Source organism: Cyanistes caeruleus, chromosome 23 (genome assembly GCF_971803275.1).
Source record: "Cyanistes caeruleus chromosome 23, bCyaCae1.hap1.1, whole genome shotgun sequence".
Taxonomy (NCBI): domain Eukaryota; kingdom Metazoa; phylum Chordata; class Aves; order Passeriformes; family Paridae; genus Cyanistes; species Cyanistes caeruleus.
The window spans coordinates 5,303,650-5,319,633 of record NC_141723.1 but is presented as its reverse complement, the minus strand read 5'-3'; the positions used below and the strand labels follow the sequence as shown (position 1 = coordinate 5,319,633).

General features: G+C 45.1%; 1 protein-coding gene across 6 annotated transcripts; it reads left to right on the top strand.

Annotated features, from left to right (window-relative positions):
• Window positions 1–3,858: 3,858 nt before the first annotated feature.
• On the top strand, window positions 3,859–15,673 carry POU2AF1 (POU class 2 homeobox associating factor 1). 6 transcript variants are annotated; one of them, XM_086861066.1, is made up of 7 exons: window positions 5,255–5,308; window positions 5,396–5,504; window positions 10,078–10,140; window positions 11,403–11,530; window positions 12,167–12,209; window positions 12,288–12,559; window positions 13,511–15,673. In XM_086861066.1, the coding sequence occupies exons 3-7, from the start codon at window positions 10,122–10,124 to the stop codon at window positions 13,820–13,822; spliced, it is 774 nt and encodes a 257-aa protein (XP_086717192.1). In that variant the 5' UTR covers window positions 5,255–5,308; window positions 5,396–5,504; window positions 10,078–10,121; the 3' UTR covers window positions 13,823–15,673. The 6 variants fall into 6 exon arrangements, with proteins under 6 accessions (XP_023797210.1, XP_086717189.1, XP_086717191.1 ...); XM_086861063.1 differs by having other exon boundaries at window positions 5,216–6,442; window positions 10,072–10,140; XM_086861065.1 differs by having other exon boundaries at window positions 5,237–5,504.
• The last annotated feature ends 311 nt before the right edge of the window (window positions 15,674–15,984 follow it).

Below are 15,984 nucleotides of genomic sequence, written 5' to 3'. Positions count from 1 at the left end.
GGAGAAAAGCAATTTTGCTGTCGAATCACCTCATCAATTCCAGAATGAATTCCTTGCTCTGAGTCCTTCCAGGAGAGCTGAGGGTGGTGGCTTTGGGTGGCCCAGAGCTCTGGGTGTGCACAGGGAGTTTACCAGGGCACCCTGTGATGTTCCTAAAGCAGGGGATGGGATTCCCATCAGCTGTCTGGAACTCATCCAGGCTCTCTGAGCTCTGCTTCTGGGTGGTTTCCTGCAATATTTTCATATTCAATATCAAGCTGCAAAGTAAAGACACAGATTTTAGAATTTGTGATCTGAAATAAATATTTCTCGGTCTTGTGTCAGATTTTGTTGCCTTAAATGAGACTCAGCTTTTCATTTCATCCATTCTTTCTCTTGGTTGATTAGGAAAGGAGCATGAGAATCTTTTCTAAGTTTGGCTCTTCCTAAACTCATCCAAAGATCCAATGATTAATTTAGGTTTTGTGTTCTCAAAAGTTAGTGTTTTCAGAGCACGAAGCTTTCTGAAATATCAAACTGCTCCTTATATACTGCTACCTCTGGTGCTGTATGGCAGCATTGAAATGCTAATATTGGCTTGTTTAAAAACAAAGGAAAATAAACCCCACAACAACAACAAAACCCAGCAGCCAGCACCTCTGTCAACAGCATTAATCCACTTTGGGGAGAAAACAAAACTCAAGTTTAGATTGATATAAAATCATTGGATATTTCTATTTGCCACTCAAAATTCTTGCAGGGCCAGACCAGGCCAAGCAGGGCCAGCTCTTGGTTTTAGTTCCCCTTAAGAGCAGCATCAGCTTTGAGTACAAACATGTTTTTTGCAGAGAGCTTAGCTGCAAGATCACCAAAAATCTGCTTTCTCCCCATGGCTTCACCCTGCTCATCTGCACTGCTGTGCTGAGGAGAAGCAGTGGCAGGAGGGATGGGGGATATGGAGAAAGGATTTGCCAGAAAAAAAGGGAAGGATGGATGGTCTGCAGCAATTTTGGGGTTCCAGACTTATTCATAGACCTAAAGTTTATAATCATTCACATTCACATTTATAAACCTGAATAATGAATGAGAGTTTTCAGAGGAAGAGGCAAATATGGTGTTTTTTATCTTTCTTTCTACTTTTGTCTCTTCCTTTGCACCTCATAAATAAATGGTCCTTAACTAAATTGCATTTATAAAATGCATTAAATGAGGAAAAACTCATATTTTTATTTTGCTTGGTGTGGGGTGATGTGGCCCTTCCTATCTTAATGTACAATTGAAGTTACTTTTGGAGAGTGATTCTTTGTTAAGCACATCAAAAGGTAATCTAGAAACCACGTGTAAAATATGGAAATGGAAGATTATCAGCCACCAAAACAGTTTTATCTGAGGAAAATGTGCCCCTTTTCTGCAACTTCCTCATTTTAAATGTTTATTACAATAAGACCTTATCTGCCTGGCTTCGTATTTTTAAAGTATCGATGTACAGACCTCAAAACCAGTTTAATCCTGAGTTATTTAATGTTACCCAGAGCTTTTCTGAGCTCAATTAAAGCACAGTTAAGGGCAGGGTGATAAGCACATATCGATTCTTTTAATATGAGGCTGTATATTTACTCTGGGCTGTGAAACAATCTGCCTTCAGCTGCACCCCAGAGCTGCTGTGCACGAATCTCAGCCTGTGCTGCTGCTCTGCAGATCCCAAATGTGCACAGAGGGTTTTCTTAGAGAGAAAAACCAGCCCAGGGTCTGCCTGAGCCCTTGAGTTCAGGCTCTGGCCAGCTAGGAAGAAAATAAAGGGATCTGGTAAACAGCAAAAGCAATAAATTCCCTTATCTGAGAATGATCCATTCTGTCTTGTCAGACTTGGTCAGATCCTACTAAATGATGATTTCACTGGGCTGCCTAGCAGTGAATATTCCAGGAACAGAAAGCTCGAGGCTGGCAATCAATGGCAATGAGATTCTTCCCCCCACACAACCTCTCCAACAAGCGAGAGGTGAAGCACAAAGGATTCCACCAAAAACGTGTAATGCAGCACTGGAGTGGGAAACAAGGAAAGCAAAAGGAAACAGGGACAAAGATATTCCTGTATCTGTGGCCAGGTTTCCATCCTGCCCTTTGCTCTGGCCCAGGAGCTCTGTGCTGTCAGAATCCAGAATTTCCACAAGGAAATTTCAGCAGAGAACACTTCCAACCCCCTCTGGCACTACTTTTGCTCCAACCAAACTCCAGAACTTCTCCCAGTGTTCCCTGTCCTTCAGGCTTTCAGCAAACCCAAATGTGTGCTCAGGCCCTGGCATTCCAGTTGAATTTCTCAGGAAGAGATTTGCTGCACATTTCCTTAATTCTACACATGTAGGGGGTTCTGAAATGGAGTTTCATTAGTTTAGGGAGAAACCCAGCATTGATATCCCACAGCTAGGAGAGTCCAGGGTTCCTCTGTGCTCTGGAGTGGCTGAAATTCCAGTGAAACCAGCCTCAATGCTTTTCCTGGCTTCACTGGGAGCTCAACCCCAGCCCACCTGTCTGGTTTTGCAGTATCAGCTGTTACGAAGCACTTCAGCAGCAGGGAGGATGTCCCAGCGTGGGGCTGGTACTCAGCAGTAATTCAGATATGCAAAATGTGGCTGAACAATGCCCTCGTGCCTGAGAACAGAGGAGGTCGGGGCTATTTTGGAAGGCAGACACTCACATCCCTTAATTCTTTCCACTCTGCTTACTCTGGGGTTTGCTTCCTTTTTGGTTTTTGGACAAGTCTTTGAAGTAGAGTGAGTACAATTAAGTATTCATCTGATTAATCTGCGTTTTCCCACCAAATGCTGTTTGGTGTGTTGTGGAATGGTTCACAGAATGGATCAGTTCCCAAGAGGTGCCTGAAACACCTGGAAGCATAAAATTCCTTTAGTAGAATTCTGGCCAAAACCCACCAGATCCATGCTTTGGTCATTTTATGGGAAGAGACATTTGGGAGAGCAAATTCTTGGGGCAGTTCAACGATTAAATCTGAACAGCACCCTGGGAATGATGAAATCTTGACCTCACTGTGCAGCTCCAACAAATATTTCTCTGGGAATGAGGCTCCAAAGTCAGTGTTAATTGTGAAAATTGATCCCAGAGGTCTGATTTTTAGAGGGAAGAGGGTTGTGCTCACTTTGTGGATGGTACTGGTGCTGTCATTAATGCCAAGAACTTCTCCAGGTCCCTGTGACCTTCCTTCAGCTTTGCAGGCTCTTTTGGAAGGGCTGCTTCTCCCTGGGTAGGAAGTGTTGTATTTTGATAAAAACAAAACAGAAAAAAAAAAGGGGGTTTCTTTTTTAAATGAAGGACGTCCTGGCTTAATGGGGCTTGAAGTGTTTACAGGTGTTTCCTCACAAGTTCAAATTTAGTGGCCCCAGGGAGTTGAGATTCTCATAAGGCAGGAGCAAACACTCAAATTTTGGGTTTTAGAAGGGTTGCACATTTAAAGGGCCAGGCAGGCATGGCCTGGGGGCTGCTTTGGCTGTGGGAAGATGGGGGTTGTGCCATCCAGAGCATCAGAATGTCAGGAAAAAAATCATCCTTAGTGCCACAAGAGGTCAAAATCTTCCTGAAAGACTTTTTTCTGCCGTCCAACCTTGTGCCCTGATTTTGCAAATTTGAAAGGTGAAATCCCAGGAGAGGCAGGTTCCACCTTTGATTGCTCAAACCCATCTCAGTGACAGCTTTAAATGCAGAACATCTCCCAGGGGCTGCTGAGCATGGGGAAGGAGAAGGAGAAGAAGAAGAAGCAGAGAGCAAAGGGAAAATGTAGAAGTGGCTGTGGTTGGAGGGGTGATGATGTCACCGGGTTCAGCGGGAACACAGCGCTTTTAAAAAGCCGAAAGAAACATCCTGACCCTCACTTGTCACATCCCCACCCAGGAGCCACACACAGGCACAGAGCCGAGTTATCCTCAGCCAAGAAGGGGGGAAAAAAGCTCCATCCCACCACAGAATGCACTGGCAAAAATGTAAGTGAGTTCTGATTTGCTTTTCCTACCTCTGGCGACAGCTGAGGGTTGGGAAGGAAAAGTCAGCAGAGAGTGGCAGGGGAGGGGATGCTCAGGAATGACTCAAGAGAGGCCAGAGCCGAGGTGTGATGCTCATTTTCCAGCAGGGATATGAGCTCAGGGCTGCTTTGTTGGCTTTCATCACTATGAATCAAGTGGAAGACTATGATTCATAAAAACAATAACAGGATGCAGGTATTATATCAAAGGTTACGTGGTTACATAGCAGAAAATTTTCCTTTTGAAAAGTGAAACTTGTGAGAAATCTTATTTCTGTGCCTTTTTTTTTTTTTTTTTTTAATATGTACTTCTTTCAGCTAATTAAAAAAGATAAGGAACAAAGCAGTTGAGGGCAATACAGTTATGACTTTACAGGAAATCAGTTTTCTTGTTTTCAAGATAATTTCACTCCTCTGGGCCCACCTTTGCTGGAGTAGTTTACTGATCCTGCTCCAGGTAGGTGTTTGCTTCTTGCAAGGTTTTCATTCTCACTCTTATCACCGTCATATCTCATTTGTCATCAGTAGGTGATGCTCATTTTGGCAACTGTGCTGCCACCCTTTGCCTCTCACCCTGCTGTTCCACTAACACAGAATGGTACAACACACCTGAGTGGAAAAATTAATTTCTTAAACCCTTGCCAGTGACTTATCTGACATTGCTCATCTTTTTATCACACTTGTAGGTTGTTTTAGTACCTGTAATAAACCAACTGTGTGCCTTTGTGAGCTTTGAAATCCATTCCCTTTGGTTTTTTCCTGCTTTTTTTTCTTTTCAGCTGAACATTTTGGCAGCTCAAATGTGTGTTTGGGAAGTTTTATTTGTATTTCCCCCTTCACCCTGAGCAGTTTTCAGGAGAAGACATGGAAAAAACTGCAGGATGATCACATCCAAATCCTGATTCTAATCTTCCATCTCTGAAGTCCCTGAATGGTTTATTTGGGTTGGGTTTTTTATTCCTGCATTGACAAAGCAATGCTAACAACATTGTTTTGGGTAGGAGGAAATTGGGAACTGAATTGGTGGTTTTATTTTACTATTTTCCTTTGCAGGAATGACAAGTCAAATTATGCCAATCATTCCCTGATAATAATTTGTAGACAACTCCTGGTCAGTGTCCTCTGAGCTTGTTAATCCTCAAATCTCCCTCCTTTTCTCAGAATTCCTTTTTCCAGCGTGGAACTGTTGGAAATCTGATTAATGCTGCTTCTTTTCCAAGCCATGTTGGCTTTGAAGGCAGACGGGGGGATTGTCCTGGAGACCCCTGTGTGACCCCTGGGGTCAGGGCAGGTATCCAGGTGCCAGATCCCGCGGGTTTCAGGGGAATTTGGAGCTCCCAGCAGCTCAGTGAGTCCCCAGTTGGTGTCACCTCTGTTTCCTGGCAGTGTGAGCGGCTGGGACCTCACGTTCCTGCCCCACCTGTGACCCCACGGATGCTCCGCGTGGGACCCGCGGCCTTGCCCTGGAACAGAAATTGATGCACAGGCAGCTCAGGTGACCTGGGAACTTTCCAAAGTGAAACCCTGAGATTTGACTCATTTGGTGCTGATGACACCAAGATTTTGGGTTCAATCCCTGTATGGGCCACTCGCTTCAGAGTGGATGATCCTGGTGGGGCCTTCCCAGCTCAGAATATTCTGTGAAAACCCACAAGTGACACAGGAACTCCCTCGAGCGGCAGCTGTGACCTCACCTGAGGGCATTTCTCAGGGCACTTCTCAGGGGTGGCTGGGTTCCTGCTCCTTCAGGGACATTTCTGCAGGAACACCAGGAAAGCTGGGACACTTTGCTGCTGTAGCTTGGGGAGCCTGGCCTGGCTGGGAATGTTCCCCAGGTCACGGCACAGTGACTCCTCTGCACACAAAACCCTGAGGGTGGCTCAGCCCGAAAGCCTCCCCTCCCACGGCCCAGGAGAAGTGACTGGTCGGGGCTCCCCAGGATTCTGCTGAACAGGAGCAACCCCAGCAGCCCCTCAGGGATGGGAAATTCATGGGCAGCACCAGCTATTTCCTCCTCATTTGTTTTTATTGTTACCTCCGTTGTGAATTTTTTAAGATAACCCTTCCATACAAATGGTTTGTGTTCTGAGAGGCGTGGAAGCAGCTTGGGTTTGAGGATCTCATCATCAAAAAGGTCTTTTCCAGCCTAGTTCGTGCTAATTCTGCAGGAATCTCCTATTTAGGTGCTGGTTTTGCCCGTGTCCAAGTTTTTTGGGTGCTCAGCTCCCGTTGCTGTCACCTGCAGAGATTCAGCCGCTCAGATTCCCTTTACCACTGAGAGATGTGAATTCACACCTCTGCAAATCCCTTCCCAAACCCTTTCAAAGTGAAGAGAAAAGCTTTTCTGCCCACAACAGATGTGGGGCTGCACAGAGGCACTCTGAAAGTATCAGCTAATGAGACTGAGAGCGAAACTGCAACATTCTGCACCTTGTGAGTGATAATTTTGGTAAAACCCCACCAGGATAGAGGGATAACATGAAAGTTGAGCCCATCCATGCTTTGCAAAGCAGGTGTCAAACTCTACAAATGACCACAGCAGCAATTAAATGGAAAGCTTGCATTACTAAAATGGAAAGAGTATTATGGGCTGGGAGGAATTAGGTCCTGAGGGTGAGATTTATGTTTAAAGACACTTTCTGTCTATCTCAGCTTCCCCTTTGCACCAGGGCTTCTCTTATTCTGAAACAGAGAATTTTTAGTGGCCCTCACCACTACAAGGCTCCCAACTCTCATTTGGCACTTGAAAGCTTTTATATTATTTTATTAAAATAACCAGAGCAGCAGGGATTAGCCAGAATTTTGTGTCTCCTCTTGATTTTGGTTTCTATCCAAGTGGAAAAATTGAAAATCCGCTCTGTATTTGTTCATCTGCAATACCTTCCTTGTGTGGGAGCAAAATGTAGGCTCTGCACAGTGCTCTCCACTCATTTAGATCCTTTTAGGCGTGAAGGAAATATTTTTTAAAGGACAGTTCTCAAAAGCATTCCTCAAGAACAGCACAAGGCACGTGGATTTGCCTGAATCCAAAGCTGGTTTGATTCCTGGAAAATCTTCCAACACCTGAAAATGAAGATATTTGGGCATAAATCTAAAATATGCTTCTGTCAAATTAATATTTCACTGACTTTGGTGGTTATAATGCAGTGTAGGAAACCCAGCCAAACATGATTCTGAGGTGTTGGTAAGCAGGTGAAATATTGAGGCTGTTGAATTATGCCCAGGACCTTGCTGAGTTCATTTCCTTGTGCTGAGAACCATCACTCAGCCCTTTTTGCCCCTGCTCCCAGCTGGGTTTGTCTTGAAGCAGATTTTTTGCCCAGATGTTTGGTGGGTGCTTTGCATTAGCAAAATCTTTATTGACTTACCCACACACAGTGCATTGAACAGGATAAATTATAATCCTCTTCAGTCCAATTTTCCTTGTGTTCTTTATAACTTCAAGGGAAATTTGGGTTGTGTCAAAAGCACAGAAAAAAAGCTGCAAGTCCAGCCCTTCAAATGGGCCTGGATGTGCAAACCTGGGGTTTTGGGATGTATCCTTTGGGAATGAAAAGATAATGAAGCAAGAAATGGCCAAACGGAACTCAGATAAACATTTTCTCAGTTTTCATGATTTATTTGGCTCTGATGAGGATATTTATTCTCAGGCCCTGACAGAGAATTATCAGTCAAGTGTGTATTAATTAATTTAGATCAGGTACCAGGGACCTGGTGCTCACCAGCCACCCCAGCCTGTGGCCACCAAAACAGATCTTGGCAGAAATAACTGGATTTTTGTTTCCAGGGGTTGGAGTTGCAGGTGGGTCGTGGCTGTGTTTCACCTTTAACTGTTGGTTGGATCAATTAAAATATTAATTAAAAGCAGGACATGCCCTGAAGGCTGCTGAGGGATAGGGATGGAGTTGAAATGAAGATTTCTGAGTGACTCCCTGTCATGTCACTGGCTGGGATTTGGGGCAATTAAATGCATTTCAGTGCTTTGCTCCCCTGTCTTGGACTGACAACAAAGCACAGAGAAAGATCACCTTGTTTTTTTTGTGGGGAAACTCTGTAATTATCCAGGAAATAAAGACAAGATCATGACCAATGTTTTGACCCTTGCAATTGGCATGGAAGTAAAAAAGTTTTGATTTGACTCTAGGCAGACAAGCCTATGAAATGAAACCTCTTTCTTCTTTTAATTAGCCAAAGTTCACTGTGTCTGATAAAAACATGATTTGGTCTCCAATATCCAGGCCATTAACTCAGGGGTTTGCTAATTGAAATCTCAATTTTTCTTGTTATTTGCAGTCAGCGATTGCTTTTTGGTGCTACTGCAAACAGGAGAAACCATTGTGTTTCTTTTCAATTATTTATTACACTGGAGGGTGAAAGGAGAAAAAAAAAATTAAAAAAAGGGAAAACCATTTGCAGTGTTAACACTGATCAATTGATAAGCTTATCACGAGTTGTGAGCACAGAAATCTTCTGCAGGAGGGAGCCGTGTGACACTTGCTGCAGGCAGGGTATTTCAAACTGAAATCTGCCTGCTGGGAAATTGCCCTGCCTTGTCTGGAAGGCTGAAACCGAGCTGCAGCTCGTGTGTGTGTGAAGGCCAGAGCTGCTGGGGTGAAGTTTAGTGATCTGAAACTCGCCACGCTTCGCTGCCTGCACCCTTCCAGCAGCTGTTTTGCCACTCTCTTCCCTCCGGTTTCAACAATGGTTAAACCAAAACGGAGGGGAGCAAAGACTTTGAATTTCTGGCGATGTCTTGATGAGCTTTCTCTGCCTGATGCGCTCAGATCAATGTTTTTTGAGAATCAGGGGTGTGTATCTGCATGAGTTGATCCCTTTTTTGTGCACTTTGGGGGCTTCCAGGCTGAGTTGTGGCAGGGTCTGGAATCTTCTTGCTGTTGTCACTCGACGTTCGGAGCCCTTTGGTGCCTTTCCAGCAGCTCTGGCGTTCAGCAGCCTCTTTTAAAGATTGCTCACAACCCTTCCAGGCTTTTGTGGACTTTCAGCAAACACATCAGGTGATAACATTGATGGAAAGAGCTGGGGGCTGGGGAGGTAGCCTGGCCCAGGCGTCGAAATGAGCCCCAATGAAACGTGGAATCCACTGCAAAGCTTCCCTGTGCTTGGATTTGGAGTCCTTCTCTTCTTTCTTGACTGGAGATGTCTCAAAGTGCCCCAGCTTCCCAGAGCGAGTGCAAATCAAAATGTGCCTACTGAGGAGCAGCATGTGGGGTGCTGGAATTGCAGGAGACAAGCCAGGACACTGCTGCTATTCCTTTAATTTTATTGAATGGAACTTGGGCTCTCAAGGCTAAAATTAAAATACAATGGAATCTTGGTCCAAGGTAGCTTCATAGTTTGTCAAAACCTTTATATAAGGATGACTAAATCCAGGCTCTTCCTTTACAAAGGTATTTTAATTGTCATTATTCCTGCAAATGCTGATATTGATAAATGACCAAGTATCTTTAGCTCGATGAGGAATTGCACCCTGAAGCCCCAAAGCCATTTTGCTGTGGTCTGTCTGTGCTTCTCAGACCCCACACACCCCTGAGCAGTGGAAAAGCAGCTGTGCTCACATTATTTTTATTTCTGGAGGTCAGCTTGGGGGAACCGAAATATGATCTGCAGACTTTGGTTTTTAATTTTTTTTTTATTTTTATTTTTTTGGGGGGGTTACTCTGCTTACACCGGAAACTCTGAATAGGTATATTTGTCAGCTTTTACAGTAAATTTCTTCTTTCCCATCCCCCCAAACCTGGAGCCAGAAACCACCATCCTTCCTCACCCCAATTCTGCAGGGAGGCCCTTTGATGAATTGGGGATGAGATACTCCCCAAAATGTTCATTTCTGCCACTCAGGCAGCTCTGGCAGAGCTCAGATTTGTGGAGTTGATGCTTTCACGCAGCACCAAGAGCACCAGAACTCTTTATTATTTGCACTCAAATAAATTAATACCCATTAAATTTAAAAAGCAAAATGTGAATTGTATTAAAAGCCCTTATGGATGTTTGTATGGAGGCTTAAAGAACCTTTATTCTCTTTTAAAATTGCATTTGGAAAGCCACAGGATTCACAGGAATGCAAGAAACCTGATTTAAAGAGCTACAAAGGATGTCCACAGAAAGCAAAGGTAGATCAGGCAAAGGCTGGAAAATCATCTTTGTTTCAACTACCATTTAAAAGTAAAGTATTTCCTTGATGTGCATAACAAAGGCAACAGTTCAGTGCATAAATGGAGTTCTGTCTGGTCCTAAAAGGATTTCTAGGATTTCCTAAAAGGATTGGCCAATCAAGATTTCATAATTAAATTATTTATAATGAGTTAATAAAAGTGCCAAGCTGAAGGGAGAAAAGTATTTTTTAAAAGAAATTAGAGCAGAAACATTTATTCTGTTAAGTAATTTCTGATGTGGATTTATGATCTCTGTATTTAGAACTCCACTCTTCTCCTCCCAGGAAGGTTCAACACAAACATCTCAGTGTGCACAGAATTAAATTTGGCTGGGAGAGATGATCTGAAGTGAAATGATTCATTCTCGTAGGATATGAATCGAAATAAATGCTCCTGGGGTGGAATAAGAGTTTAAAATTGCGATTGGAGCTGGATACCCACCTGTACCTCAAAAACAAAGGCCAGTTGGAATCTTTAAAAATGGAAAACTTATCAATTGATGTATTTACACATCAAAGTGCAGTGAAAGGGGCAGGCTATCGGTGCCTTTACAAACACCAGGCTTTGATATCCCCTGGTTTCCTTCTGCTATCAATTCCCTCCAAACACTCCCTGTAAAATATGAGTTGTTAATTCTGGCTCTGGCAGAACTGTGCTTCCCCTGCTTTCACTGCTCACATGGCCCTGGGAGAGGCTTTTGGAGCTGGCTGTAAACTTCATTCTTCAAAATGGAGCAGAATTTATGGGTGTGAGCTGGGAGGCTTTTGGGTGGAAGATCTGTGATGTGTTGTCAGCTGTTTATCAACCTCCTGACCAGGCTATGAGCAAAATCTGTTCGGAACTGAAATACAGCTCTGGTCTAGGTTGGGACTTCGGCACCTGCCTGATCTCAAAATGAGATATTTAAGTCCAACTAATGATGTTTAAATGGTTTTCCAAGTGAAGATGTTTTCCTGATTTGTGTTGTTTTTATACCTTCTGCCTAAACAGTGAATATATTTATTTTAAATATCTAATCTCTACTTTTTTATGTATATTTGGTCTAGTTTTCCTTTTGGGAATGTGTAAATCTGCCCTGCAGGTCAGTGGCACTGAAGGACACAAAGGAAAGGAAGAACAAAATAAACATGTTCCTGGTACAGCCACCAGGCTGCTGTGGGGATCTGGGGTCCCTGAAAGGAAAATAAATGTTGCATAAATTTTATTTTATTTTTTCTCAGCTTCTGCCTCAGAGCAGCAGCCACAGCCTCGCCCCTACCAAGGTGTCCGAGTGAAGGAGCCGGTGAAGGAGCTGCTGAAGAGGAAAAGGGGGAACATCCATAATTCTGCTGCAACTGCAGCTACAACGGTAGGGAAAAAACAAACATGGGGAAAATGCTCCCTCAGGAGCTCAGTGATTTCCCTGCCCCAGCAGTACTGTGCCAGTAAAAGAAACCTTTGCATCTCTAAATTGTTTTGAAGGCCCTGTTGCCTGATGCTGGCAATGCCATTAAAATATCTCTTCAGGTGGGGTGCTTTTAATGTGCTGAGCGCCTTCCATCACTTAATGGAAAGGGGAAAGTGCTTTGCACTTGGCAGGATCTGATTCCTCAGGACTGAAAGTGGCTTGGAAGGGAGGCAGCTTGTTCAGGAGTCTAAAAGAGACCACCCAGAGCCATCCCTGGCTGGTTTTTTCAGCCTGCATTTGCCCTCCCAGCAGGCAGCAGCTTGGCTGGCTCCTCTCTGAAGGAGATTTCTCTCTGCTACAGGAGATTTAAACACACTTTAAGGTCCCCTTGAGCTGAGGGGATGTTGTGGGTGTTTGGGGTGGTGTGTCCTGGCTGCCAGGTTCAGTTCTTCTGGCCCTTGTGTGGGGTGGGAGAACTCAGACCCTGACATTAATAATCAGCTGATAATGCCCGCTATGCTTTGTGCTTCTCTAAGTGATTGAATTTAATGTTGATGGGCTTCACCTCTGATCTTTATTTTTTCTTCTCTCTTGCAGGTTACTTTGCCCCATCAGCCAGTCCCTTCATACTCACCCATGGGTAATGTATCCCTGACTCTCTGTGACTCTCCAGGGAGGAGTGTGCTGAGCTGGGCTTTAATCCTGTCCTGTTTTCCAGGCCAGCCTTGCATTGACATGGACGCTGCTGGCCCTGCTCTGCCTGGCCCAGAGGAAGGAGCTCTGGCCTCTGGATGGATCCCCCAGCCCTCTCCCAGCTCCCTGCAGCCCCTGGCTCAGTGGAGCCCTTACCCTGAGTACGTGTCCCACGAGGCTGGCGGCTGTCCCTACACAGCAGATATGTACGTGCAGCCCGTGTGTCCCAGCTACACTCTGGTGGGACCCTCCTCTGTCCTCACCTACACCTCCCAGCCTCTCATCACCAATTTTGCAGTAAGTCAAAAGCACCACGATGTGAATGATGTTAATTCTCACCTTCTAGCAAGAGCAGTGGGGTGTAGTTAGTCTAATTTATTTAATTACTGTCATGTTGTGTGTCTTTGCATCCATGCCACGTAATTTTCTGGACAATTATATGGTTTGTGCAGGGCAAAAAGTTGTGGTTGTACTGGAATCAGGCAAAATTCCCAAAATTCCTTTTCCCCAGCTCTCTTCACTCTTCCAGACTGAGCAGGGATTGTCACTCTTTATTTCCATGTTTAAATTTTTTTAAAAAAAATGTCAGTGAGGTTCCAGGAAGCACATCGATCAGGTAAGGCAGGAAGGATGACTTGGCAATAAATTTCTCAGAAGCTGCTGTTAAAGGATAAAAGAGCAAGGTCAAAATATGTAAAGCTAGTAGAATATTTGGCTTCAGGCCAGACAAAATATGCTTGGCTGACACAAGATGATTCCCTTTAGAGGGGAAGGGCAGAGAATTCAGGTTCCAGTGGACCTGGGGCAGCTGATTTTCCTTTCCCTGGTTCAGTTTGGCTGCTCAGGCAGGCCCAGCAATGCCCCCAAAGGCCCCCAAATTTCTGTGTCCTTCAGTGCCAAGGAAGGGCCGTGGGATGGCTTTGGGATGTGGCACTGCCTGGGCTGTTCCAGAGGCCACAACGAGCTGCCTCCAGCCTTGGTGACAGCAAAGATGGGACTGTCCAGAGGGCACTGCCAGCACAGGGTGTGACAGGGTCACGGGAGGGTGGGGATGGGAACAGAAAGCTGGAGGGAGCCTGAGGCGAGCGTGACCTGGGCACAGGTGTCACCCTCAGCACAGAGCTTCACCCAGAGAGGAAGGATGAGGATCTTAGAAGTGGGATGAGCATCCCCAGCCTGTGCTGCATCCTCCCCCTGCCCCACCTGGCCGATTGCCTCACTCTGCTGTATTTCTGTCCCCCTCCCCAGCCCCGCAGCACCACCCCGGCCGTGGTGCCACCGCTGGAGGTGACGGAGCAGCAGCCACCCCTGACGTATTTCCCGTGGGCACAGCCCCTGTCTGCCCTGCCAGCCTCCACCCTGCAGTACCCTGCAGCCTCCTCCTCGCTGCCCGGGCCCCAGCTGGTGCCTGTGCCCATCTCCATCCCCGAGCCAGCCCCGCAGGAGCTGGAGGATGCCCGGAGAGCCATCGGCGCCCTGCCCATCGAGAAGCTGCTCCTGGAAGATGAAGACAATGATACGTACGTGTTAAGCCGTGCTCTCTCTGTCGAAGGGCTTTAGGTTGCACATCTGGGGCCTCAATGCTCAATGCTGCATGCAGCACCTCGGTGGGTTTTGAGGAGGGAGGAGAAGCAGGCGGGTGGGGTGGGAATTTTAGCACGCCGTGATTTGTGTGTTGAGTGAAATTTGCTTTGTCCTGGCGCCCAGCACAAGATTCCTCTGCTGTTCCAGCTCCTGCTGCCTCTCCCAGGCAGGTTTGGATGCTGCACACTTGTGCTCAGCACCAGCACAAGGGGATTTTCACCCTCAATTGACAGATCCCAGTGTAGCCAAGGCCAGCTGTAGCATTTGGTGAGGGTAAAATTACCTCTCAATTTTGGCAAACCCGGTTCAATAGGGCTGCTTTTGTGTAAATGCCTTGTTTGTGTGTCTGTGACCTGTCCATTGGAGAAACTCCCACCAGATTTAGGCCACTAAAAAACATTTGAGGGCCTAAACTGATATTTTTCTCCCCTAAATTTTACTACTCCTTTGGAAATCAGGAAAACGTCAAATGTAGCTTTGCTCTGCTGGTGCAGGTAGGTGCAGTAGTCTGAAAATAAAACTGAAGGAAATGCCAGAGCAGTCAGAGATCCCTGTTTGCAGAACAAGGATTCACACCAAGGTGTAACTGGGAGCTCTCACCTTGTCTGCCCCTGGAGCCCAGCCCTGCAGGTGTGGAGCAGTGGGCTGGGGTTGTGGGCTTTTAGCTGCAGAGGGTTTTGGGCTCTGAAATATCCAAATTTGAGGTGTAGGGCTAATTTAGTGGCTGGCTGGTGGACACTGCCAGTAATGCTGCCAGTGGACAGATACTGTCCCACTGAAGTCTCTGGGAGTTTTGTCTTAGTCAGGATTGCAATTCATGGCCCTGTACCAGGAGATCATTGACACAGGGATTTTCCAGAATCTGGAATGCAGCCCAAAAGGAATCCATGGCATTACTGTTACTTGGCAATATTTTTGCTTTTCTGTAGCATTTGAGTGTAAAGCTGCTGCTGTGCTGAGCCAGGGAACTTTAGTGACCTGTCCTTGGAAAGTTCCCCGGGCCCAGAGGTGCACACAATTCCTTTAAGGCTTTCTGATTTCCTTTCCTGGAGAATGAGTAGCTTCACTTTTCCCTCCAATGCAACTATAAATGTTTTGGTTGAGGCTCAGGAGTGCCATGCCACAGGCAAATATATTTCAGGAGATACATCCCCTTCAAACCCTGTTTATTGTTTTCTTGACAAACAAGAGGCTCTTGGCTGGTGAACACAATTTCTCTGGGTTTTTCTGCTTTCTAAAGCCCAGGATTGTTAGATGATTTTATTATTTGCAAGACTAACTGCAAAATAATTTATTGTACTCTCTATTACCTGGAGTTCAGTTGCCACCCAGGCAAAATTTTAAGTGGCCTTACAGTTCATGCTTGGGTGAGGTTTGAAAACTCAGGTTGAAAGTCCTAAAGACTTTCCAAGAGTATTTTTTTATTGAATATTGACAAATGTGGAAGATACGAGCACTAGATCATATAAGTGATCACAAAGTTGTTGGAAAAGAGCAGTAGTTGAGGTTTGCATTGAAATTAGTGGCTTATATTTGCAGAAAAACCCAGCAAAGAAATTAAATCAAAGGAGCTTAACTCACCACTGCTTCCTCCAGTTTTATGAAGTTCAGAGATATTCCCTAGGTAAAACTGGGATAAAGCAGTTGTGAATCAAGCTTGTGGTTGCTCTGATTGCTTTTCAATTCCTTTCACTCCAATGTATGTAAATTCTGTGTGTGAACATAAAACAAAGATGAAACTGTTTCATCATTTCTTTCTGGGTTGTTCTGGTTAGAAAAAAAAGACAAATTCTTTTTTATTTTCAATAAAGATCTACAGTAACATTACTATGCCTAGAGTGTTTTATTTCCTATCCACAAACATTGGTTTAGCAATCAATTAGTTCAATAATATATGTACAGGCTAGAACCAGAGATAGCTGTCAGACTTTGTGCTAATTTTACACATTAAGCAGACTAAGAAGGAATTCCATGATCCAGCTGTGGCTTGGAGGCATTTCCTGCAGCAGTCCTTGCTCCTGCAGTTCAGCTTCAACCATTGTTACACTCTCCTGGCACCCTTGGGGATGTGTGGGTGTGCAGCCACAGCTAATGCTGAGCTTGACTGAAAATCAGATTAGCCAGAAAATTGTATTTCC

Excerpts from the sequence above, each read along its gene's own strand:
- POU2AF1 (XM_086861062.1), top strand. The coding sequence starts at position 6,406 with ATGAGACTGAGAGCGAAACTGCAACATTCTGCACCTT. Across the intron at positions 6,443-11,402 it reads ACTGCAACATTCTGCACCTT|CTTCTGCCTCAGAGCAGCAG; the intron begins GTGAGTGATAAT and ends ATTTTTTCTCAG. Across the intron at positions 11,531-12,166 it reads CTGCAACTGCAGCTACAACG|GTTACTTTGCCCCATCAGCC; the intron begins GTAGGGAAAAAA and ends TCTCTCTTGCAG.